The sequence below is a fragment of the Drosophila rhopaloa genome, unplaced genomic scaffold, assembly GCF_018152115.1.
Source record: "Drosophila rhopaloa isolate 14029-0021.01 unplaced genomic scaffold, ASM1815211v1 contig_190, whole genome shotgun sequence".
Lineage (NCBI taxonomy): Eukaryota > Metazoa > Arthropoda > Insecta > Diptera > Drosophilidae > Drosophila > Drosophila rhopaloa.
The window spans coordinates 943229-969759 of NW_025335073.1; the positions used below are offsets into that span (position 1 = coordinate 943229).

Genomic DNA, 26531 nt, shown 5'->3' on the forward strand with positions numbered 1-26531 from the left:
GTTTTCGGTTCAGTTCGTTATTCGTAGTGCTGTTTTTAGGGTTTTTTTTTTGCATGTACTTTAACTAACTCTCTTTGTTCTGAAAGTTTTAGGCGTGTAGTTTCTGCGCTCTTGCGGTACTTATGTTCGTTCATAAATTTCAATTTCGTGTTCTTGGTACAGTGGTTCAAATAAGTAGAATGAGTAACAATAATTTGGTTTGTTTTTGCAAAAAATGCAGCCTCATAGTTAGGGCTGATCATTCTAACATGACTTGCTGGCTGTATGAATACATGGTGCACACTAAGTGCATTGGTTTTGTTGATCGGGCAAGTTATGACCCTTTGAAAGGTTCGAATTTGCAGTTCTGTTGTGACGCTGGTGTCGAGGTTGCGAACGAGATGAAATTGTTCATGCGGCAACCTAAAGTCGGCTTAATGCGGCTGATTTGCTATTTCTGGTTGCTAGAGATAGTTTTCCCCGAGCTCTGCGCTGGACTCGAGCTTAAAAAAATTAATTAAAACTGCAATTCTATAATATTTAAATATTACCAAATCCCAAAGAATAACAAAAAAATTAAAAACAACAAAGTTATAATTTTTTAAAATTGTTTTTTCCGATTGTTCCAATGGGAGCTATATGATATAGTTGCTCGATCCGGCTCGTTCCGACTTATAAGTATAGTATATAACTACCTGCGATAGAAAGACAGCTTTTGGGAAAGTTTGAAGCAGATAGTTTTAAAACTGAGGCACTAGTTTGCGTAGAAACGGACGGACGGACAGACGGACGGACAGACAGACCGACAGACGGACATGGCTAGATCGACTCTCCTGGTGATGCTGAACAATAGTATATATACTTTATAGGTCGGAAATGTCGCCTTCACTGCGTTGTAAACTTTTGACTGGGATTATAATACCTTCGGCAAAGGTATAATAACCCGAACAATCCGTACCAGCGACTTCTAAGAATTCCGATTTGCTGTGGTTTCACAATTACTGGATTCTTCAAAACATAGATACCCCGCCGGTTCAGCAGAACCAATATTTGCTCCACCATAATCCCTTTCAGTGGTTCCACTAAAGAAACAAATTTTCGTTTCTCGGCTTTCCACTGATCAAACATCTTCCGATGTATTGTCTTATATACAAGACAAAACTAAAGCCGATAGTAATAGTGTAAAGGTGGAAAAGTTTAAGTTTTCTTATGCTAGAGACTTTTCATCTTTTAAGATAACTGTCTTTGAAGCCATATGCTCGGGCGACTTTTCGCGGGATAATATTGGTGTAAAAGATAAAGAAGACGGAGCCCGTGGGAGTCAAACTTCCTAGTCGAGGCCAAACCCATGACTATTGAAAAATTTGATTTATGGCAGCATCCGGACCACTGTGCAGTGTACCAATTTCAAAAAACTAACTTCTAACCTCCTTTCCTATCAGAATGTAAGAGCCTTGCGTAGCAATCTCACTAAATTGTATTCTGATAGCCTTTCCTTTGCATCTCATATTATTGTGTTTACAGAAACCTGGTTTAAGCCGGAGATCTTTAGCTCCGAAGTTTTTCCAGGTAAGTACACAATATATAGGTATGACCGTCCCTCTAGACGGGGAGGTGGAGTCTTAATTGGAGTTGATTCAAACCAAGACCGTTTTGTCGTGTATGTATTGGTATACATTCACACGCATAGGCAAGCAAATCGTTAAGCGACTGTTAAAAAATGTGAAATCAAAATGGAACTTATTAACAAAAATATTTGAAAATAAATTTAAATTCCTCTATTGAACCAATTATATTATTTCTTTTTTACAACAACGAAAGTAAATGCGAAGACCGTTTGCGTTGAGTTTTTCGGTCAATCGGTCTTTTGCTGACACTCATTTTGCGAGCGTTTCTGCTCATTGAAAGAGCGATATACAAAGAACATAAATGAAGACAGCCAAGAGTCTCTTGCTCAGAGCGAGAGCGAGAATATTCTACAAGGGTATATCAACTTCGACTCCGTCCGAAGCTAGCTTTCCTTTCTTGTTTAAATTTTTTTCCGATTGTTCCTGTGGGAGCTACATGATATAGTCGTCCGATCCGGTACTACCTGCATTAGAAAACAACTTTTAAGAATGTTATATGCAGACTAGTTTGCATAGAAATATATATACTTTATTGGGTCGGAAATGTCTGCGTTGCAAACTTTTGACTGAAATTATAATACCCTCTGCAAGAGTATAAAAAAGGAAGGTTTAGAGCAGCAGCTGGACTGCCAACCCCGAGGGCAAGACCAGCAAACATTGTGTTTCAAAGTCCAAAAACACTGGATAATTAAAAAAAAAACGAGGACGGAAGCTAACTTGGGCAAGCCGAAGTTTTAATACCCTTGATTTTGAAAAATTTATGTCAATAGCTTATACACTGCGCAAAATATAAATTAAAGTTTATGTAATTATTTAAAAAAAAATTAAATATATGTAACCAATTTAATTTTTAAATGGCAGCTGTACTATATAGTTGTCAAATTGGCAAGAACTTTTACCCTGCGCAAGGTATACATAAATAAATAAGATTTGCATAGTTTCATGTCAATAGCTTTTATACTGCAAAAATGTCATATCAAAATAGAAAGAAAGGGATATTTTCACAGCTTTTAACAATTATTCCAATGAAAGCTATATGATATAGACGTCCAATAGGCAATCGCTTTCACCATGATCAAAGTATGCGTAAATAAATAAGACTTGGAAAAATTGTATGCTCAAGGTATGTATAAAAAAATACGATTTGGATAGATTAATGTCAATGAATAAATAAGACTTGGGAAAATTGATGTCTATAGCTTATATACTGCGCAAAATATCCTGAAAAACATCAAATTTAAACCTATTTCACTCTATAGTTTCTATGGGAGCTTTAAGCTAATGAAGGTATGCATAAAAAATCATACTTGGAAAGATGCATGTCAATAGCTTTTACACTTCGCGAAATATCTTCAATTCTTGCAAGGTATATCCGATTGTTTCTATGGGAGCTATAGGATATAGAAGTCCGATCGGGGAGCTTCAAACTTGATCTGGGTACCCATGTTTTATGTCGACTGTGAGAGTTTCAGATCGCTAGCTGTTAAACTGAGCTCGCAAACGGTATTGAAACAGACGGGCAGATGGACATGGTTCTCATATTGATCCTGATCAAGAAAATATATACTTTATGGGGTCGGAAACGTCTCCTTCACTGCGTTACAAACTTCTGTAATACCCTCTGCAAGGGTATAGAATAGTATTACAAATAAGGGAGCTCTGAAATAAACACAACCGAATAGCTTGGAACAAAAGTCGAACCTTGAGCTATTAATAATTATATAAATGAATTAATAATGTGTTAAAAATATCCGAAAAATATACGATCACAGTTAAGTACCCTTATATATAGAAATATATTGTTACGCAAACTAGACTCTCAAATTTCCAGATATCTGGATAAAACTTTCGCAAGAAATTGAAAAATTAATTGAGAAATCCTAAATTATGTATTGCTTTTAGCATATACGCATACAAATTTTTGTATACATGTTTTTTAGACTATTATATTTGTATTATGTCAACAAAGGTATTTAAACGTCGGCTTTGTCAAAGTAAGCTTAATTTCTTGTTTTTACACTTTCATAAATTGGATACTTTTTCCTTTTGGATTTGGTTTGTCTAGTTTTGGCGGAACGAACAAAATAAATGTTAAGCTGTAATTTAAAAGTAACTCGCTTGTAGAATTATGCATTTTTTAGTTAGTTTTATCAAACCTTTTTTACAATCGTTAAACTATTTAAATATACATTTAAATATTTTTGACATATATTAACTTTGTGCACAAACTTAAAATTTAACAAAACTATTTTAATTTTATATTTCTGTTCTGTGTTTTCGGTTCAGTTCGTTATTCGTAGTGCTGTTTTTAGGTTTTTTTTTTGCATGTACTTTAACTAACTCTCTTTGTTCTGAAAGTTTTAGGCGTGTAGTTTCTGCGCTCTTGCGGTACTTATGTTCGTTCATAAATTTCAGTTTCGTGTTCTTGGTACAGTGGTTCAAATAAGTAGAATGAGTAACAATAATTTGGTTTGTTTTTGCAAAAAATGCAGCCTCATAGTTAGGGCTGATCATTCTAACATGACTTGCTGGCTGTATGAATACATGGTGCACACTAAGTGCATTGGTTTTGTTGATCGGGCAAGTTATGACCCTTTGAAAGGTTCGAATTTGCAGTTCTGTTGTGACGCTGGTGTCGAGGTTGCGAACGAGATGAAATTGTTCATGCGGCAACCTAAAGTCGGCTTAATGCGGCTGATTTGCTATTTCTGGTTGCTAGAGATAGTTTTCCCCGAGCTCTGCGCTGGACTCGAGCTTAAAAAAATTAATTAAAACTGCAATTCTATAATATTTAAATATTACCAAATCCCAAAGAATAACAAAAAAATTAAAAACAACAAAGTTATAATTTTTTAAAATTGTTTTTTCCGATTGTTCCAATGGGAGCTATATGATATAGTCGCTCGATCCGGCTCGTTCCGACTTATAAGTATAGTATATAACTACCTGCGATAGAAAGACAGCTTTTGGGAAAGTTTGAAGCAGATAGTTTTAAAACTGAGGCACTAGATATCCACGATCACTAACGTTCTGGAGTTTACTTTATTTGTGATAAAGGACTTCAATAGTAGTTTTCAAACAGACGTCATTTATAAACTTGACTTGTAAGGTTTTCCAGTCGATCTTCTTAGATGGAAATCAAGTTATCTGAATGGCAGGTCACAAAGGGTCCTTTTTAAAAATTCAATTTCTAAAATTCTCCGTGTTACCTCCGGTGTCCCACAAGGGAGCTATCTGGGTCCGTTACTTTTTACATTATTTATTAACGATCTTCCATCAATTATAAGTCATTCTCTCATTCTTTTAAAACTGGTGCCGAATTAATTTACAAAATTTAAACGGTTCTAAGTGCAAGCTGTTGACTTTTTATCGGGTCAATCCGAAATACACGAGTTACACGTTAATTGTATAGATTAACTCTTGCAAACGATCTTGGCGTCCTTTTGGACCCTAAACTAAAATTTTTAATCATATCTCGTCAAATTTTAATAAGGCAAGAGGCGTGCTTGGTTTTATAAAAAGGTGGTCAAAAGAATTTGATGATACTTATGTCAGTAAGACTCTATTTGTTTCGCTAATCCGTCCGATTCTGGAGTATGGCTCTCTCTCGTCAAATTTTAAAAAGGCAAGAGGCGTGCTTGGTTTTATGAAAAGGTGGTCAAAAGAATTTGATGATACTTATGTCAGTAAGACTCTATTTATTTCGCTAATCCGTCCGATTCTGGAGTATGGCTCTCCCGTCTGGAGTTCACAATACGGAATACATATTGGTCGCATTGAATCAGTACAAAGTAAATCTTATCTTACCTTCTTATTCTAATTAGACTTCTGTTAATAAGGAGGCAACCCTAGTTGTAGCGTGAAAAAATCGACAATTTCCATGAATTAATTTTATAAAAACCACCAGCATTCTTGAACAAAACAATTTATTTTCTAAAAATATACAATTTAAACTACAAGTTCTCGCAAAAAAAATTTAAAAAAACCTTTGAAAATGGAGGCGTGGTTCGTGATCCCGTGAAGGTCTGCGTAGAAAACATGGTTTGCGGTGACCAATCTAATAAAGAGCTGGTTAGTCTGAAACACAAAATTCAAATTGCCAAAAAAACGAAGGTTTTTAGGTTTTAAAAGAAAGGGCTTCAAAATTTGGTTAAAATCGGTTTGGTAATTTTTGAGAAATTTTGGTCACCGAGTGTGTAATTCGGCTAAACTTGTCTGTGCCTAGTAGATTAACTAGAAATGTTATTCCCTTTATATTTAATCATTGTAGATTGTTTCAGAGTACTATGTTCTGACTATAATAGACTTTTTCCTATAATATCAAATCTTAACACTCTGGTGCTCTTGAAACGATTAATACGTACTTTATTAGCACAAAATTCTTCATTTTTCCGTCTTTTACCCATACTTTTATATCTCACGTCTATCTTCTCGCGAATCGTGCCGTAAGATACGCGGCTGCGCCACTCGGTCGGTTGGGGTGGTGGAAAGCCGTGAAATTCCGCGCAAAAAAATTAAATAAATATACATGTTGACAATGGTACGGTCCATGTGGTGTTTAAAGTGGTGTTCGATTTTTTTTGCAATAAATTTATTCTAAGTCCAAAAATTGTATCTCAGGTTTTGGGGTTTGTGAAATAATAATACATAAATATTTCTCATACGACGCTTATTGGCAGTTAGTCGTCGGATCGGCAAGATGTTTTCACTGCGCGAATAAACTCCATATAACGATAGCATATAAACATGGGATTTCAAAAAAACTCAAGGAATTGTCCTCGTTTGGCTGCATACGAACTTCGGAAGTGGTCAAGTGAGTTGTGTGGAGTGGTATTTTAGACGTTACGTTTAGCTGTTGCTGCTGACGTTCTGTCTGAACTAAATTTTATCTGTTCTCCTTTAAATACTTTAAAAGCGGTGGTCATATTTCTGCATGTAGTACTTGCAGCTTCATTTCTTTTTTTAAAAAAACAGACAAATTTACAGACAAGGTGACAACAAAGCACTTGATTTGGTTCGCTAAAATTGATTAGCCATTGGCCAAGCTAATTTGACCTTCACGAATTGCATCAAAAAAACCCTCTGTGTTTATTAAGATGTGAGTTTGATTCGACATAAATAAAGCTGGTGGCGATAAAACTGACAGAACTGACAATTCGTTGAGTATGATTCGGGTAGAGCTCAGATATTAGGCCTTGTTAATTAAATTATAGAAAGCTAAAATATATGAATAAAAGCTCGTGTTTAATATTATATTTAACATGATTTTCCGACTGATGGTTGACTCCGTGACTCTATGAATCCATTTGCACAGTTTAATCTAACACATTTTTAACTTCTCAGATTTCTGGTCAAGACCGAAAAGCTAGTTTACGGGAGTGGCGAAAAAACTGATGGGATTCTATGAGTGAGACGTCCTGTCCGAGTTTGAAAAACCTTTAAATTTAGCAGGAAATAAAGCTAAACAATAGTCTAAAATAAATGTACTTTCCACGCCAAATGTTTCTTAACGACTTAAGATAAAAAAATAATTTAAAAAACTAGTTACTCAAAAAATTTTTTAATGTCCAGTTGTTGTTTTAAAAGCAAAAGCTGATAATATTTCCTCCTTGTTTGGAAAACTATGCACATTAATACTGGTATAAAAATGGTAACACTTTTATATAACTCTAGTTTTTAGACGCCCAAAAATATCAAATTATTTTATACAAATGGCTACAATTGCGCTCTAGAACGGCTGTTGAAAACGTTAAAACTGCAAAAAATGAGTTTAAGGAAAAGCTACGGACAAATTAAGTTAAAAAGTGACTTTCGATTTTTCAGAACATAAGTTTAGCACTCCATGCTGAGCTGTGGAGTTAGTTCAATGTGGCATCGGACAACCTTGTTCTGTGCGACGTCTACCTATTCGGTGCTTTAATATTACTGGATTTGAAAGAGTTTTTAACACAGGCGAGCCGATTTCGCACCTTTTAGATTCCGCAGGATGTTTTCCTGCAATGAATTTGGGAAAGTGGGAATTAGTATGTTTTTTTTTTATCAGAGCATTGCTTTTGTTTTCTTACGCCGAAATTTGTATTGGTTTCTAAAATTGTCGATCATAAAATTTTGAAATTTTTAGAACTTTAAATGTTTTAAATTAATTATGGTATTTATTTTTTTTTCAGGCGGCTCAAAAGTTTTACTCCCTCCTTGTCTTAAAGAAATTTAAGGTGCTTCACATTGCTCAATCTGCTCCCTATGCAGATATTACTATTACTCGAGGACCAACATTCGAAAATCCAAAAATTTAAACAAAAAACTTGTACAATTAAGATCATTCTTGATTCATATCAATAAATACATTTTAATTTATTTATAAAACTTCTAACAATGTGTTTTTATTAATATTATTTTGTACAGCAATATGCATTGTATTAACAGTTAACTATTTAGAGCACGGAAGCCTCCCACTCATAAACAAATTTCTCTAAAAGTACTATATTACTACTGGCTCAAAATAAATGCCGATTAAAAAGGTCAGTCTCTTATATGATGATCAAATGCTGATGATGAATCACAATCTTAAGTTGCCGACTTGCAAGGGACTTAAGGACTTTGCAGGAAAATGGGCCCGAGACGACCAGATAAAACCATTATTTTTGACGTTCACCTCTAAATCATGTATTGAACAAGCCCCTCCACGGACGCCTTTGTTTTACCAGCGCCAAAAGATGAAAACAAATTCTTCAATGCAGTATTATAATTCTGCACTGCCCAGTCCCATTACACTCAACGGCGATCTTATTACCGGGCACTTGAGGAACTGTTTGGGACTTGGATTTGTATGCATATTGTGACCAAATGCTACAATATATTTGTAATAATATTAATATAATTATTAATATTTGTAATAGCCATATTAATATTAATAATTAATAACACTAAGTGTTTACGCCGCTCTCCCCTCGTTTAAACTGCCCGCGCTTCCCTCGTAGCGAATGCCCACTCGCCCGCACTGGATGCTCGCGACTCCAGGCTCTCCCGCTATCCAGGCTCTCCCGGTCTCCCGCTCTCCCGCACTGGACGCTTGCGATTCCAGGCTCTCCCGCCTTCCCGCTCCCGGAATTTGTCCACGGCGCTTTGAAACGCAGCGCTCAATTAGGTTTAAGTTAGTCTTTCATTGTCTCAAGAGTGAAATACATCGCCCGGCCGGTCCGCGCTATAAAACGAAAACCACATCGAGTTTTTTTCCTGCCTTTGCGCACCGCGATCGTCGAGTGTTTCTCTTCATCATCTATTCCACAGCTTGCCACCCGGCTACGTTCAACAGCCGCAACGCCCGACGAAGCTGCCCCCCAAGCGACGATCATCCCCGAAGCCCCATCTCTTCATTTTTTGGTCCATTCGAGCCAGATAAGTGCCAATTTATTAATTTTTTTATTAACTGCCGGTCGACAGTCAGCCATTCGAAGAACATAATTCGTTTGACTTTCTGTACGATTTGTCTAAAATCCAAGTCCGATTTAATCCGACGACGGCAGTTAGTAAATTACAATTCCAATTCCGTCTTTTATTTCTTCGTTCCCTTTCAACGTGCGGCCATATTGCCTATTTTCTAATTCCTTTTCGTGTGCATATTGATGTACAAAATTCATATTCGCATTTGGCCGTACATCCACTAAATATACATCCACCATCAAATCGAAGAAAATAAAAAAAAATATAAATCCAAATTAAAGTGTGCAAATAAAAAGTCAAGCGTACAGTGAAAAATAAATTAATTTCAAAAAAATTCAGTGAACAGTGAAAAATAAATTAATTTCAAAATTGAGTTCCAATTAATTCTCCACAAAAAAGTGAAACAAAAATTAAGTGTTCCGCCAATTTCGGCCCACAAATATTTTTGATATTAATTTTTTATTGTACATCCGCTGTGACAATATTTGCTTACATTATTAAAAATCCAAATACAGTCCACAATAAATCGAAAATTTACAACACATACCCGCCGGCAAAATTTACAATAAAATTTTCCGCCATATTGATTACATATATTACATCCATATTACATATATTACATCCATATTCATATATTACATCCATATTACATATATTACATATTTCATATATATATACATACATACATTTATACATATTTTTCTACATAACTACACCCCAATTCCGAAAGCTCAAGTATTTCCGTCGGCCATCCAATAAATATATATTAAATAAATTCCTAAAGCCGACGTGAAATAACTTTTGTGTCTCAGTGTGTTTTTCTTAGTTACCTATTTTGGGCACTATCATTCCATACATCTACACATACACGCAAATTGCAGTACCGCAAAAAGCTCGATAATCCCGCGCATTCCCGCGTCACCAATACACAGCCCGCAAAAGTTCGGGCAGTGGTTTTTTCAATCATCCCATAAATAAATTCCAACAAAATTAATAAACACCAAGTTCCACTCCAATAAAATATAAAATACTGTCGCCATCGCGGAACTAGTGGAATTAATTTATTAATTTATTGATTTTATTAATTTATTTCTTCGGTTTCACATTTTTTTTTTCCAAAAAAAAAAAAAACGCCCTTTCCAGTATTTTTTTTCTTATTTCTTGAGCTTGGTAAATCTGCATATATATCGATACTCAATTTTTTCTTTTGGGGATAAAAAAGAAAAATTCAAAAAAATACCACCCGCATACCACTGAAAGGTATTATTTTTTGTTTTTTTTTGTCTCCGAATATTTTTAAAATAAAGAAAAACAAAAGCAATAAACTCCAAACACTGCCGGGGACATCCAATCCCATCCTAATTCGGCCACCTACCCCCTATAAAATACTAAACGACAAATACCTCATCAAATACAGTATTTTTTCAGTATTTTTATTTTGTGGTATTTTTTTTGGTATTTTTTTCCATTCTTGCTCCATCGTTCCACCAAAAGCCTGGGGAATATTTTAACCATAATTCAGCCACGCATATCGACTATTGTCGATACCCTATTTCCACCGGTCCATAAGTGGGTCCGTAATTGTTTCGCTGATTTTTGTCCGAAATATCAGCGCGCACATTCCATCCTAACAACATCCTAGTTTGGTATGTCCGGGGAAAGTTCCAACAAACTATCCCCTGTTCCATCACCGAAAATACCAAAAATCACGGTAAGGACGCCCACACCTAAAAAGGTCAAGACGCCACCTCCCAAAAAGGCTCCTTCTTCCATCGAAAGAACCACGCGAGCCAGCACAAAAATGGTTGCAACGGCTGCCGACCTCGCTATGAGCCAGTTTATTGAAGTCTCGGATCGACTGTCCGAATTGGAATCGCGGATAAATATTCCCTCGGCGGTCCCTCCTACGTTATCCGTCCTCAATATTCGCCGAGACGAAATCCGAGAGGTATGGATCCGCATCAAACAAGAATACGATGCCTGTACCGCATGCCTTGTAGCAGCCGGAGAAGGTGCAGCTGACAGCTTGCCAGTCCTCAAGGCTAAGTACGGGTATTGCTACAGCGCGTACGAAAGGTGCGGTGCCCAGATAGCAGACATGATAGCGCAAACTCCGCAACTTCCGCAACCTTCCCCAACGCCAGCTGATCCTTCTCAGACATACATTCCGTCAGGCTGCCGGCTTCCGCCGTGCGATACCGAAGTTTTTACCGGCGACTATCTTCGTTGGCCAACCTTTAGGGATCTATTCACGGCAATTTATATCAACAATCCCAGACTCACTCCTGTCGAAAAATTATTTCACCTTAATGCTAAAACGAGTGGCGACGCTCACAATATAGTTTCAAATTCACCCCTTACTAATGATGGCTTTCGATCAGCGTGGGATAACCTCACTGAGCGTTTCGAAAACAAGCGATTGTTAGTAAACAGTCAATTAAAGATACTTTTCAATGTACCGTCCGTCACACAGGAGTCTGGGTCAGCTTTGAAAGAACTTCAAAGTACCATCCAGGGTTGCCTTACTGCACTAGAAATGTCCGGTATTCAGGTCGAAACTTGGGATTGCCTCTTGGTATATATGTGCTCGTCCAAACTCCCAAAGCTTACGCTTTCCCTATGGGAGCAGTCCCTCCATAACAAAGCCGAGATCCCTACGTGGCACGAGCTGAACGTTTTCCTAACGGAGCGTCACAGGACACTAGAAGCCATAGATGATGTTCGACCATCAGGTTCTAGTCAGACTCAGCCCAGGGCATCCACTTCCAACTCGGCGTCTCGAAGAATAAATTCATACGAGACAAGGGTAGCACCTAGGCAACTTAGAGGGTGCGATCTCTGTAATAGAGAGAACCATCCTGTACGCACATGCGCCAAATTTCTCCAGATGACGGTCGACCAACGCATCGCATATATAAAAAGAAAGCAGCTGTGTTTAAACTGTTTTGCGCGGACACATCAGTTGCGCGACTGCGAAAGCGCACATAACTGCTTCACGTGCCGCGGCCGCCATCACACGCTCCTACACCGAAGCAGCCCATCCCCAGCGCGCGCAAATCCAACGCCAACGCCCAGATCCAGACCAAATACTCTCGGTCCCTCGGCTGCCAGTGGCACGCAGTCAACGCTTCAGAATTATTTTGCGGCAGGCACTAGGTCAGTCCTCCTAGGCACCGCTATAATTAATATATGCCATCGAGGTTCCAATTTCCAAGCGCGAGCCTTAATAGACTCCGGATCTGAGGCGACCTTCATCACTGAGCGCCTTTTCAACCTGATTAAACTGCCGTTCCAGGTTATCCGAGCACAGGTCTCAGGACTTAATCAAACGGTCTCCGCTGAGACCAAAAAGATCTGTCAATTCACGATCCGTTCTCCAACCCGGCCTAGCTTGCAGTTAAACACCACTGCCTACGTGCTTCCACAAATAGCCGGAAATCTTCCTTCATGTCCGCTTCCGCAACATTTCCTGCGAGACCTTCCCGAACTTCCGCTAGCGGATCCAAAGTTCTATGAGAGCGCACAAATAGATATTCTAATCGGGGCCGATATACTTCCATCCATTCTACTAAGCGGTACCCGAGCGAACATCTGTGGCTCGCTTCTCGGTCAAGAGACTATTTTCGGCTGGATTCTAACAGGACCAGTACCAGCTCCGAGGCATGATCAAATATCATCCTTTTCCACGCAAGTTGCACACACGTATGAAGCGTCTCTCGATAAACTCCTCACCAAATTCTGGGAGGTGGAGGATCTGCCAGTAAAAGTGGCAAAAGAATCCGACGTGATTTGTGAGGACAATTTTCTTCGGACCACCACAAAAGACGAAACCGGCAGGTATGTCGTGAGTCTCCCTTTTCGAGATCCTGAGAACATTAATTGCTCCCTGGGACATTCCAGATCCCAGGCGCTGGCTCAATTCTTAAGAAACGAGCAGCGGCTAAAAAGGGACAGTACGTTAAAATCCAAGTACGACTCAGTTATTCAAGAATATCTCGACCTCAATCACATGAGAGAAGTCCTTCCTACCCACGATTCAGCATGTTACTACCTGCCCCACCACGCAGTGTTAAAACCGGAGAGTACGACCACCAAACTTCGAGTGGTATTCAACGCCTCCAGCCCTTCAGACAATGGGGTCAGCTTAAATGATATCCTTCATGCTGGCCCGGTCCTACAGTCCGATCTAACCATCCAGATCCTGAAGTGGCGATATTTCCGATTTGTGTATAGTGCTGACATCGAGAAAATGTACCGGCAGATCTGGGTAGATCCGAAGCAGACAGCGTTCCAACGTATCTTATTCCGCGATAGGGAAGGGTACATTCGAGATTTTGAGCTAAAAACTGTTACGTTTGGGGTCAATTGTGCACCGTTCCTGGCAATTCGGGTACTGCAACAGCTGGCGACCGACGTGCAACTAACCCATCCGAGGGCGAGTAAAGTTATTCGTGGTTGCATGTATGTCGATGATGTCCTTTCGGGAGCTGACTCTGCAGAAGAGGCTCACCTCACCATTCGCGAGTTGCAGAGTGCCCTCGATTCGGCTGGTTTTCCATTAAGGAAATGGACCTCCAACCACAAAGAAGTTCTGGCTCATATCGGAACCGATCATCTTTTAAATGCCGATTTCCTCGAAATAGATACGGAAAGCACGGCGAAAACTCTCGGAGTCCGTTGGAAAGCAACATCCGATGAGTTTTTCTTCGCCCTCCCCGACCTATCCACCGAAGCTACACTCACAAAACGGCATGTTCTCTCCCAAATTGCGAAGCTGTTTGATCCAGCAGGCTGGCTCGCCCCTTTCGTGGTCTGTGCCAAGATTTTCATGCAGGAGATCTGGCTGCGTGATCTAGGGTGGGATGATGAACTTCCAATTGAACTGTGCCAAAAGTGGCGTGATTTCCTTAAAAGCTACTCAGTCCTAGATCAAGTCCGAATTCCCAGATGGGTTTCCTTCCGCCCAGAATTCCGAGTGGAACATCACGGATTCTGTGATGCCTCTCAAAAGGCGTACGGTGCTGCGATCTATGTGCGCGTCGAGATGGGGCACACGACGCTAGTGCATCTTCTCACGGCCAAGACGCGCGTGGCGCCAGTAAAAACTGTGTCGCTTCCCAGACTAGAGCTGTGTGGAGCTCTATTGCTATCCGAGATGGCCGAATCCATCCTCCCCCATATGCCGATGCTGTCCTCGAAACTCCATTGTTGGACCGATTCCACGATTGTGCTTGCATGGCTAGCCAAACCAGCATGCCAGTGGACAACGTTCGTTGCCAATCGGGTAACAAAGATCACCCAGTCCACAGAGGCAGCCAATTGGTCGCATCTTCAATCCGAACACAATCCAGCTGACTTGGCCAGTCGGGGCGTGCCATTACAAGAACTGGTCGACAACTCACTTTGGTGGCATGGGCCCACTTGGTTGCAAAAGCCACGAGATCAGTGGCCTGCCCAAAGCACCGATTTACAGGTGACCGAAGTGGAAAGGCGTCCTGTCAAGGCCCATGTTGCGTCCAGTCCGACAGAGGACATCCTTGATCGCTTTTCCAAGTTAAATAGAGCTTTACGGGTCCTTGCGTATGTCCACCGTTTTGTCCAGCGATGTAGGAAACAGTCGCCGATTCCGGAAGTCCATCTAGAAGCCCAAGAACTTGTCGCCGCTGAACGGCTCATGGTCATTAGCACTCAGCGCAGATATTTTGCTAACGAATATCGCTGCTTGAGTCAAAAGCGTCCTGTGTCCGCGGCAAGTTCCATCCTCTCCTTGAACCCTTTTCTAGATGAGAAAGGGCTTATAAGGGCGTGCGGCCGAATAACGGCCTCCGAAAATTTGCGATATGATGAACGACATCCTATAATCCTCCCGTACGAATGTGCACTCTCTCGACTACTGGTAAACTTTACGCATATCATAACGTTGCATGGAGGTAACCAGTTAGTCGTACGTCTCACCCGGTCAAGATATTGGGTTCCGAAAATAAAGAACTTGGTAAAGGCCGTTATTAACTCCTGCAAGGTCTGCGTTATCCATAAGAAGCGATTGCAAGTTCAGATGATGGGAAGTTTTTCGAAAGAGCGAGCCTCTTTTTCCCGGCCATTCACGTACACAGGGATGGACTACGCCGGCCCTTTCGACATAAAAAATTACACAGGCAGAGCTTGCCTAATTACAAAAGGGTATGTGTTGGTTTTCGTGTGTTTCTCTACAAAGGCCATCCATCTAGAGCCTACATCCGATCTGACGACCGAGAAATTTCTCGCCGCTTTCGCTCGGTTCGTATCCAGAAGAGGTTGTCCCCGTCAAGTGCAGTCCGACAATGGGAAAACCTTTGTCGGCGCTGCCACCCTGCTCTCCCGAGATTTTCTACAAGCCGTAAAAGAGTCTGTGACTGATGCGTATAGTCATCAGCAGCTCAACTGGCAATTCATTCCTCCGGGGGCACCCCATATGGGAGGCCTGTGGGAAGCGGGTGTCAAAAGCTTCAAAACCTTGTTTTACAAGTCCACCGCTACTCGAAAGTACACTTTTGAAGAACTTTCAACCCTCCTAGCGAAAATTGAAGCTTGTCTAAATTCCAGACCGCTATCTCCTATGTCTGAAGATCCCACTGATCTCTTAGCATTGACACCAGGGCATTTTCTAGTCGGCGGACCTCTTCTGTCCATAGTGGAACCCGAATTAAAAGGGGAATCCAAGTCCATTGTAAATCGGTGGCAACACTTAAAGGCGCTCCATCAACAATTCCAAGCTCGATGGAAAGAGGAGTATCTCAAAGAGCTCCACAAGCGTAACAAGTGGCAGTCCCCGACCGCAAATCTCCGCGTTGGCGACATGGTAGTCGTCAAGGAGGACAATCTGCCCTCGAATGAGTGGCGCCTTGGCAGAATCGACTCTGTCTTTCCGGGGGCTGACGGCAATGTCCGTGTCGTCAGCATTCTCACGGCACGCAGGATTATCAAGCGTCCCGTGACCAAGGTGGTTCTTCTGCCAGGAGAACCCTCCAACCGTCTTCCTCAACCAACATCCTCCACATAATTCCCCAACAATCCTCGCCATCTAAGCATCTCAAATCATCTTTTGTTTATCCATTACTCCCTACCAGATCACATCATGGTTCCTCGTCCACGCAGCGCTCAGGCATTGGAAAGCAGACGCACTCGAGGTATACATTCCTACCGATGCCGAGTCTGCCGTGGAATCCATCCGCTTAAAAAGTGCCAGAGGTTCCTAAAGCTGAGCGCAGAGAAGCGGCTTCGAGCAGTGCTTATTAATAAGTACTGCTCAAATTGTCTCGCCCACGAGCACTCCGACGGGAGTTGTCGCAGTGGCGACAAGTGCAAAACGTGCAACGGCAAGCACCACACGCTCCTCCATATGCACGAGCGTCCCCTGCCGGCGGCTACTCAACAGCGTTCGCGCCGGCAGAATCCGCCAACTCGCCAAGCGCTAGCCCCGGCAAGGCGCTCGGCATCCGCCGCTTCTCAGCAGCGCTCGCGCCGGCAAGATCCGCCAACTCGCAGAGCGCTTGCCTCTCCGCCGCGCTCAGCCTCCTCGGCACCGGCTCCGTCACTGGCGACCATCCTTCAACGGCACAGCGTCAATGTCCTGCCGACGGCCATGGATCACTTTGGAGACCGGGCTGAAGAACTTCGACACGGCCGCCCTCATCGACCCGTGTACGCCGACGAGCTGCATCGACGCATCAATGGCGTCCGCGTTCCGCTTACCGACTACTACCGTCGGCGACGAGAGGATCTGCACGGCGATAATTCGGTCAAAGCGCGACAACGGTTTCAAGCTAGAGGTGGTCCTAAAAGTGGAGCCGAACGTCCGCATCCGCACCCCCATCCGAGAGCTCTCTGACACCGTGGTCGGCAGATACGGGGACCTCCCGTTGGCCGACAAACGCTTTTACTTGCCGGCAACCATATCTGTAGTCCTGGGTGCGGATGTCTACGCCAAGGTCATCCGACCGGGCTTCCATTTGGTCGACGAGGGACTCCCAGTGGCCCAGAAGACGGCATTCGGGTGGATCCTGTCCGGCGCCTGCAGTCAAGCCTAGACGACAGGAGTGGGCTTGTTTTGTTTTCTTTCGCAACGCTAGCGATTGCAAGGGGGGCGGAATGTTTACGCCGCTCTCCCCTCGTTTAAACTGCCCGCGCTTCCCTCGTAGCGAATGCCCACTCGCCCGCACTGGATGCTCGCGACTCCAGGCTCTCCCGCTATCCAGGCTCTCCCGCTCTCCCGCACTGGACGCTTGCGATTCCAGGCTCTCCCGCCTTCCCGCTCCCGGAATTTGTCCACGGCGCTTTGAAACGCAGCGCTCAATTAGGTTTAAGTTAGTCTTTCATTGTCTCAAGAGTGAAATACATCGCCCGGCCGGTCCGCGCTATAAAACGAAAACCACATCGAGTTTTTTTCCTGCCTTTGCGCACCGCGATCGTCGAGTGTTTCTCTTCATCATCTATTCCACAGCTTGCCACCCGGCTACGTTCAACAGCCGCAACGCCCGACGAAGCTGCCCCCCAAGCGACGATCATCCCCGAAGCCCCATCTCTTCACTAAGTACAGTGTGCATTCGATATGTTAACTTACTACAACTCCCTCCTTTATAAAAATAACGTAATTATATGAAGTTATTTTCTTAGTATCTTTATTTGTATAAAAGTATATATATATATGTTTTTTGTTTTTTGTTATTTGTTTTTTTTTGTTTTGGTTTTTTTTGTTTATTCCAATTATGGTTCTTATTCTATGTATATCCATGATTGAAATATTTATAAGAAATAAAATAAATGAAATACAAATTTTAAATAAATTGATTATGAAATACAAATTTGTCACCTATATTTATGTACTGTTTGTTTCTTGTTCTTATTTCTTCCATACTTGCTACATTATATGTTTCAGTATATTTAAAATCTAGCTTATGTCCTTTCCTTTTTCAATAAGACCTGATCTCCTATTTTTAAATCAAAATTTAAACTACTTTTATCATAGTTAATTATTTGTTTTTGCTTATTCTAGTCTGAATTTAGATTCTTTAGCATAGTCTTCTATATTATATAGGGGTTTTATCTTATCTATACTATTAAAATGCTAAGCCAAATTTGAAGTTTTACCAAAAACTAACTCATGTGGACAATAGTCATGTGCCATATAGGGGGTCGTGTTAAAGCAGTATACAAAGTAGTGTAGCCATTTAACATCCAAATTTGTTTTGACAACTGAGATGTATAAGCGGATGAACTCATTAAAAGTTCTGTGGCTTCGTTCCACGGTACCTGCAGTCCGGCGATGATGTGCGGAAGAAGTTCTGATTTTGATATTCAAATTTTTGCATAAATCGTCAATTATTAAATTTCCATATTCTGTTCCCATGTCCGTAATGAACGTCTTCATTGAACCGTTTTTCATTGGAATTGCTCCAGGGTATTTTGTTAAATCGTAGATTAATGATACTGCATATTTATTTCCTTGTTCAGATTTGGGTAGTGGACCGATTGTATCCACAATAACCCTATCAAAAGCCATTTGTGCCGTTTCAGTTATAGTCAATGGGGTCTTTGTATGTTTAGTCGTTTTTGACTTTTGGAATGTATGACCTGTATGACCTCCTTCTATTGGATTATCATGGAATGTAAACACTATTGCTTCTATCTCTTCTTCATTATTTGATAATAAGGACACCGACTTGAGTAGCGCTACTGTTTGAGATTGTAATATTTTATTGCCCATTATTTTAAAAGATTCTATTGATATGGTGTAAAAGATCTCGGTGCCACTTTGAGTTGGCTGATATTAAGTATACCGGCATCTTTTTCAAGTCTTGAAAAAACTTGTCCTTTTGCTGCGCAGGAGTTTTTCGTTTTACTTTGGTTTCTGGTAGTAATTCTTTTGTAAGGGGCAATCCTTGCGCTAAAAATGTCCTGTAGGTGCACCAAAAAATCACACGGTGCGTCAGCTTTATTTCGCTGCATGAATGTAACTAACTTAAGCTCAAACATAAGACCGAGCTCCCGCTTGCTTTCCTCTGCTGGAGCGAGATCGGGAGATCGGCAGCGGCCGACCGTGGAATTCGGATCCGAACCCGAGCCTTGCACTGCGGAGCGCAGAAGCTGCGAGAGAGCGAGTGCGGAGCGCGAGAGGGGCGAGAGCGAAAAGCTCAGTGAGCAGCGGCGGTACAGAGGGCCGCTGACCTAAACATTCCGCCCCCCTTGCCACTACTCGGGTTGCAACATAGTCGTCCTTCTTACGGCTGGTGGCAGGCTCCGTACACGATCCACCCAAACTCGGTGTTCTGCTCCACCGGCAGTCCATCCTGGATTTTAAGGAAGTGCGGCCGCATCTCGCTGGGATATTTATCCGCGCCTAAGACTATGGAGATCGTCGTGGGGAGGTAGAAGCGCTCGTCAGCCAGCGTAAAATCCCGGAAGTGGGTCCGCACCGCGTCCCTCAGCTCCCGGATTGGCGTGCGGATGTGCACGTAACGCTTTGTCTTGAAGAAGACGTCGAGCCGGATAGCGCTGTCGGTCTTAGAGCACACTGTGGCCGAACAAACCTGTTTGCCAGCTGATTACCGCCGTGCAACCTTATGCGATGCGTAATATGGACAAGGAATTGAGACAGATGGCAGTCGTATGGAAGGATGACAGGATGCCGTTCGTCATATTGGCTCATGCTCTCATGAGCCCTTGGGAATCAAGGAACGGGTTCAGGTTTTGAACAAGGCTGGATGCTGGCACTGGCCGTTTTTGGCTTACGCAGCCAGCAATCTCAAGGTCGAAGTGCCTGCGTTGCGTGACAGAAATCAGGAGACGCTCGGCCGACGCAATTTCAGGAGCTGTCAAGTGATCTTCAAACGGAGACATGATCTTTCGGGAGCGCTGAATAAAATGATGAGCGTAAGCGAGGACTCTTGAGCAACGCTCAAGAATGTCTTCAGGGGGAGCCTTGGCAACATGGACTTTGACTGATCGCTTCTCGTGTTCATTCACAGGGGGATCATAGCCTTGAATGGGCCATTCGCAGCCTCTACGTAATAAAGGTTGCCTCGGAACCAGAGTCGACTAAGGCACGCGCCTTGAAAGTGCACCCTAGATGGCAAATGTTAATGAGGGCTGTGCCCTTGAGCCGGAAGCGAAGCACACTACCACATCAGAGTGATCCTCTGAGGCGCCCGTACCTCTTGGAGTAGACGCGGGTCGAGGCCTGGCGCGGACGGGCCTGGGGCGGTCGCGAATGGATTACCGCGGTGCAGGAGGGTGTGAAGACGTCTGTGGCATGTGAAGCAGCAATGGGCACTAGTGCAATCCCGTTGCAGATGCCCTCGTACAAAACAGTTCAGACAAAGCTGCTTTCTCTTAATGTAGTCGGAGCGACCATTTACATCCATTTCAAGGAAGCGCGGACATAAGCGAACAGGATAATTCTCCCTGGAGCAGAGATAGTACCCTCTTGGGGCTGGAGCCAATCTGGCCTCGTGGGAATTGGGCCTGCGCGATGAAGCGCTCGCAGTTGTCGACCTTGGCGGAAACTGCTACGAACTTCTAGTCCTGATGTCGTCGATAGCCTCCATAGTACGATGACGCTCTGTCAAGAAGGAGTCTAACTCATTCCATGTTGGAATTTCATCCTTGTTGTGAATGGATTGCTTCCACATTGAAAGCGTGATTTTGGGAAGCTTTAAAGAAACCATATACACCAGGAGACAATTCCAAGTCTCGACTTAAAAAGAGGACATCTATAAAGCTTTCAGACAACTTTGGATTGTGCCTTGCAGCTCTTTCAGAGCGGCTTCGGACTCTTCGGGTACGGCCTGAATGTTAAGGAGGATTTTTAACTGGCTATTGACTAATAACCGCCGATTCTCGAAGCGGTCGGTGAGGCTTCGCCACGCGGAGATAAACCCTTCGTTGGTCAGCGGGGCTTTGGATACAATGGCGTATGCATCGCCACTTGTTTTGGATATAGGTGGAAAAACTTCTCCCCCGGTGCGAGACACCAGTTGTGGATGTATATCGCGAAGAAAAGATCTCTGAAGGTGGGCCAACAAAGATAATCACCAGCGAAATATTTGGTATCCACTGGTGGCAAACGACAACCCGTAGACAGGGGTGTTAGAACACTGACGGAAGCCTGAGTAGCTGGAAGGCGGCCTTGTCTATTATGTCCTGAAGCTGGACCACACACCTCGAATAGACGGAGTAGCAGTAACTGTACTTGGCCGTACTGTCGGTGGACGCGGAAAGAAGATTGGAGCAACTTTCATAGCTCTTCTCTACCTTTTCCCACAGGGCCCGGAAAGTCGTACAGGTTCAGAGGCGCTCGGAGTATGAATATCCGCTTGAAATTGGCTAACCCGGTCGGCTAACCCTCAATAACATTTTTGAGGGCGATGTCTTTGGCGTTAATTGAGACGGCCGCGGAGACGCGGATTGGGACCTGTCCAAACGTATTGATTGGATCGACCGCGGCTACTTGTAGTCTCCCGTGAGCTTTCTCGGAATCAAACTCTGCGGATCAGCGTTTGTCGACTGACCTGAGCAAGGGGCGATCTGGGTCGCCAACGAGTTGGTCGTCGCTGCAAATGAACGAACGGAAAAACCCCAAATGGAATGCGGCCACAGGAGCAGCCATTCGGTGTATTTGACGCCGGATGCATTTTTTCGTGGACAGCGAAAGAAAAAAAATACCGGACAGCGAATGCCAAAAAACACCACGAATAAAAAACGCCAGCTAACGTTCACATTGAACCACGTGGAAAATTTTAAACTACGTCTGTGTTCCGATTGACTCGTTGTCAGAAGCCGGAAAGGGACGCCGGAAGAAGATGAAATTCAGGAATAAATTGATAAGAATTTTGGAACCGGAACCGGAACCAATTGTTAGTATTAGAAATAGAATGTCGGAATGGACAATTGTCGATTCAGAAACTTATTATGACCCAATATGATCTGGAGTGAGAATCGTTTGAAGACCGGCAGCGACAGGGAGACGAAAGAGGCTCGTACTTATCTTTGAGCGGAAAAATCACCGGAACTGCTGGTTGAATGGCGGAAAGATATCCTTATCCGGCTAGAAGAACCAAATGATTGTAGGGGGTCCTACAAAAATCCAACGGCGCGAACGCAAAGTGAAAAAATTAAGAAGTCGGGGCGTCGTTGTAAGTTCCTGGTGGTCAGCTTTATTTCGCTGCATACATGGGACTAACTTAACTTAAACATAAAAACGCGCTCCCGCCCGCTTTATTCCGCTGAAGCGAGAGCGGGAGATCGGCAGCGGCCGACCGAGGAGTTCAGATCCGAACACGAGGCTCGCGCTCCGAAGCGGGGAAGTTGCGAGAAAGCGAACGAGGGAGCGCAAGAGGGGCGAGATCGAAAGCTCGAAGAGCTCAGTGAGTAGCTGCGGTGCAGTGGGCCACTGACCTAAGCACCTGGGAAATAGTGGTCGGATGTTGGAATGGCATACTTCGTTCAATTCGTTACAAAATTTTCAACTAAGTGGCAAAATATCTTTCAAAAAATTATGAAAAATATTTTGGCCAAAATCCGGAAAAATATCAGTTCGATTCTTCGGTTTTTTAATCAAAACACTGGAAATAGCGCTCGGATGTTGGAAGGGCATACCTCGTTGAATTGTTTACAAAATTTCCAACAAAATGGCACTTACAGAAAAAAAACTAGCATTCAAAAAATGGTTTCGTAAAAAAATCATGAACCCACCTACCTCTTATGAAAAATATTTGGGCAAAATCCGAAAAAAAACCAGCTTGATTTTTCGGTTTTTTAATCAACACACTGGAAAATAGTGTTCGGATGTTGGAATGGCATACCTCGTTAAATTCGTTACAAAATGAAGGGTTTTTGGTCAGCGGGACTTTGGAAACAATGGCGTGCTCATCGCCACTTGTTTTGGATATAGGTGGAACAACTTCTCCACTGGTGTGAGACGCCAGTTGTGAAAGTATATCGTGTTGAAAAGATCTCTGAAGGTGGGCCAACGAAGATAATCACCAGCGATTTTTTCGGTGTCCACTGGTGGCAAACGACAACCCGTAGACGGGGGTGTTAGAACACTGACGGAAGCCTGAGTAGCTGGAAGGCGGCCTTGTCTATTATGTCCTGAAGCTGGACCACACACCTCGAATAGACGGAGTATCAGTAACTGTACTTGGCCGTACTGTCGGTGGACGCGGAAAGAAGATTGGAGCAACTTGCATAGCTCTTCTCTACCTTTTCCCACAGGGCCCGAAAAATCGTACAGGTTCAGAGGCGCTCGGAGTATGAATATCCGCTTGAAATTGGCTAACCCGGTCTGCTGTGGCGATAACATTTTTGAGGCCGATGTCTAGAGCAGTTTATGCCATCTTGGACACCGACCGAGAAAGCCTTGACTCGTCGCTTTTTGCACTTTGAATGGCAGTGGCAGTCTTTGGCGTTAATTGATACGGCTGTGGAGACGCGGATTGGGACCAGTCCAAACGTATTGATGGGATCGACCGCGGCTACTTGTCGTCTCCCGTGAGCATTCTCGGAATCAAACACTGCGGATCAGCGTTTGTCGACTGACCTGAGCAAGGGGTGATCTGAGTCGCCAACGAGTTGGTCGTCGTTGCAAATGAACGAACGGAAAAACCCCAAATGGAATGCGGCCACAAGAGCAGCCATTCGGTGTATTTGACGCCGGATGCATTTTTTTGTGAACAGCGAAAGAAAAACAAATCCGGGAAGCGAATGCCAAAAAAACACCACGAATAAAAAACGCCAGCTAACGTTCCCACTAAACCACGTGGAAAATTTTAAGCTACGTCTGTGTTCCGATTGACTCGTTGTCAGAAGCCGGAAAAGGACGCCGGAAGAAGATAAAATTCAGGAATAAATTGATAAGAATTGTGGAACTGGAACCAGTTGTAATTGTTAGTATTAGAAATAGAATGTCGGAATGGAAAATTATCGATTCAGAAACTTTTTATGACCCAAGATTATCTGGACTGAGAATCCTTTGAATTTTTTTGCAGTACGAAAAAGAACGTAAACGGAAAAAGGAGAAGGAAAACCCACAGAGTACGATCACACTACTATAATATGATGAGTGGAAGGCACAGTGCCGTAACAACAAGATGAATTGGGACAAATATTTGGAACTCGATGAAAATGTATTATTTATTTAATTTGGGTACTCCCTTTGTTAAGTCCTTTTTTTTTTGTATTTTAATTATTTCTTTTATTTTTTGCCAAATTATTTAATTGTATTTATTTATTATTAAGTATTATTCTGTTGCGAAATTGTTTACCTCTTGTTTATATATTCTTATAATTATTTTTTGGGGTTTGCGAAATATAACAATACTAAATTAGGAAAAACGTAGCGAGCGAAAGAGCGCGTTCTTGCTCCCCCTCACTACCATCGACGTCTCTGCGGCCAAAGAGCGCTGAAAGTGCTCCAATGCAGGTATGCAATAACCTAAGCTCATCAGCAGTAACTAGCACCACAATTTCTTTAACAACTGTTACTACAACAACAACTGCAACCGTATCGACTGCGCGCTTAATGACATCATCAGCTAGCAGCGCAAATATTAATACGTCTGCCGCTGCGCTGCCCGAAAAACAGAACAAAACTAATGAATGTGCTAAGCGGGCTGTGCAGACTGGTATGGATCGCTACATCCAAATCAAAAGGAAGCTGAGCCCTCTAAATTCTCAACGCAAAATAACCCGTAACAATGCTAGCCTAGCTGGAATAGGAACGCCCATGAACTCAAACCGATTTAAAATCTTGGAAGACGCCTATGACGTTGAGGCAGCCTATTTATTTTCGAGAAAAAAGTTCCAATGTTCTTGTCAACAAAATTATCGAGCTTATTGGAAAGGATAACTTCTACATAATACCTCTAGTAAAGGGAAACATCCAGGAAACAAAGGTTCAAATGAAGTCTGAAGATAATTACAGAGTATTATCGAAATATCTTTCCGAGAATAAAAAGAACTTTTACACGTATCAGCTAAAAAGTAGCAAGGGCTTGCAAGTCGTACTTAAGGGCATAGAGTCCGACGTAACGCCTGCAGAGATAAGAAAGGGGCTTCAAGAGAATGGATTTAACGCTAAGACAGTCTTCATCATCCTTAACAGGGATAGAAAGCCACAGCCACTCTTTAAGGTTGAGCTGGAACCAGAAAATAAGCCCCTAAAGAAATGCGAAGTGCACCCCATTTACAATCTTCAGTTCCTGCTGCTCCGCAGAATTACAGTTGAGGAACCGCACAAACGCAATGCCCCGGTACAATGTGCGAACTGCCAAGAATATGGCTGTTTAGGTCAGTGGCCCACTGCATTGGCGCTGGACACTGAGCTCTCCGAGCTTTCGCTCTCGCCCCTCTTGCGCTCCCTCGCTCGCCTCTCGCAACGTCCGCGCTCCAGAGTGCGAACTTCGGGTTTCGCATCCGAACTCCTCGGACGGCCGCTGCCGATCTCCCGCTCTCGCTTGAACGGAGTAAAGCGGGCGGGAGCGCGGTTTTAGTTTTAAGTTTTAATTAGTCTCTTGTATGCAGCTGAACGAAATACATTGAATATATACCACGACGCCCCCGACTTCGTCATTTTTTCTCGTCTTCCATTACGTTTGCGCCGTGGGAATCTTTGCTGTGCCTCAAGTGTTTTTTGTGGAAGGATCGCCCCCTACAAACATGTTGGTCCTTCGAGCCGGATAAGGATATCCGTCTGCCATTCGACCAGCAGCTCCTGTGATTTCTTCCGCAAAAAAGATAAGTACGAGCATTTTCCGACTCCCTCTCGCTGCCGGTCTTTAGCAGTGGTTCGAACATTAAATTTCGTTCACACTGCAGTAAGATTTTTTTTCGTGTCAACTCCACGTCCGAGTTTTCCCGACACAACGGCAGTCGAGAAATTTAACATTCCTTCAATTCCAAAAAATTTTCTATCCGTCTCCGCTTTGTGTGCGTCGCCATACTCCTTACCGTTTTCCTTTCGTTCCCCGTTGTACATCAACTTGCCAACGGTCAAGGTATACATATTGCATCCAGACATACACATACACGCGCGTGACAACTTGTGTACATAGTGCAGTGCAATTCTGCCTCCAAAAAAAATACGACAAAAAGTGAAATTGTGTGGTGGAAAATAAAAAGGCATAACTAATATCAGTCACTCGGTGTGAAGTAATTTCGGGAGTTTCCCTGTTCGCCGTACAATCCGCCGCTGTCGAGATATTTTTTTTGCCTTGTGTTTTTTTTCTCTCCACATAATTTTATCTGTTCCGTCACTTCAAATACAGTCCACTCTTTGACGCTCTACTGTACCGATATACACTTACACATAAACGCATGCCTGCCCATATCTACATATAACTATTTTCTGCCTCCACATACAGGAACATACACATATCCATAAACGCATGCATGCCCATATCTACATAAATATATTTTCTGCCTCCACATACAGGAACATAAAATAAAATA

General features: G+C 42.8%; 1 protein-coding gene and 1 pseudogene across 1 annotated transcript in view; both read left to right on the forward strand.

Moving 5' to 3' along the window:
* The window catches only part of LOC108041542 (double-strand-break repair protein rad21 homolog), a 78993-nt gene extending 71023 nt beyond the window's left edge, over positions 1-7970 (forward strand). The window contains exon 8 of the mRNA XM_044459295.1: positions 7775-7970. Coding sequence (XP_044315230.1) covers positions 7775-7900 — 126 coding nt within the window. The 3' untranslated portion in view covers positions 7901-7970. The remainder of the gene's footprint in view (positions 1-7774) is intronic.
* A 368-nt stretch (positions 7971-8338) lies between these two features.
* LOC123037652 lies at positions 8339-15586 on the forward strand (annotated as a pseudogene).
* The last annotated feature ends 10945 nt before the right edge of the window (positions 15587-26531 follow it).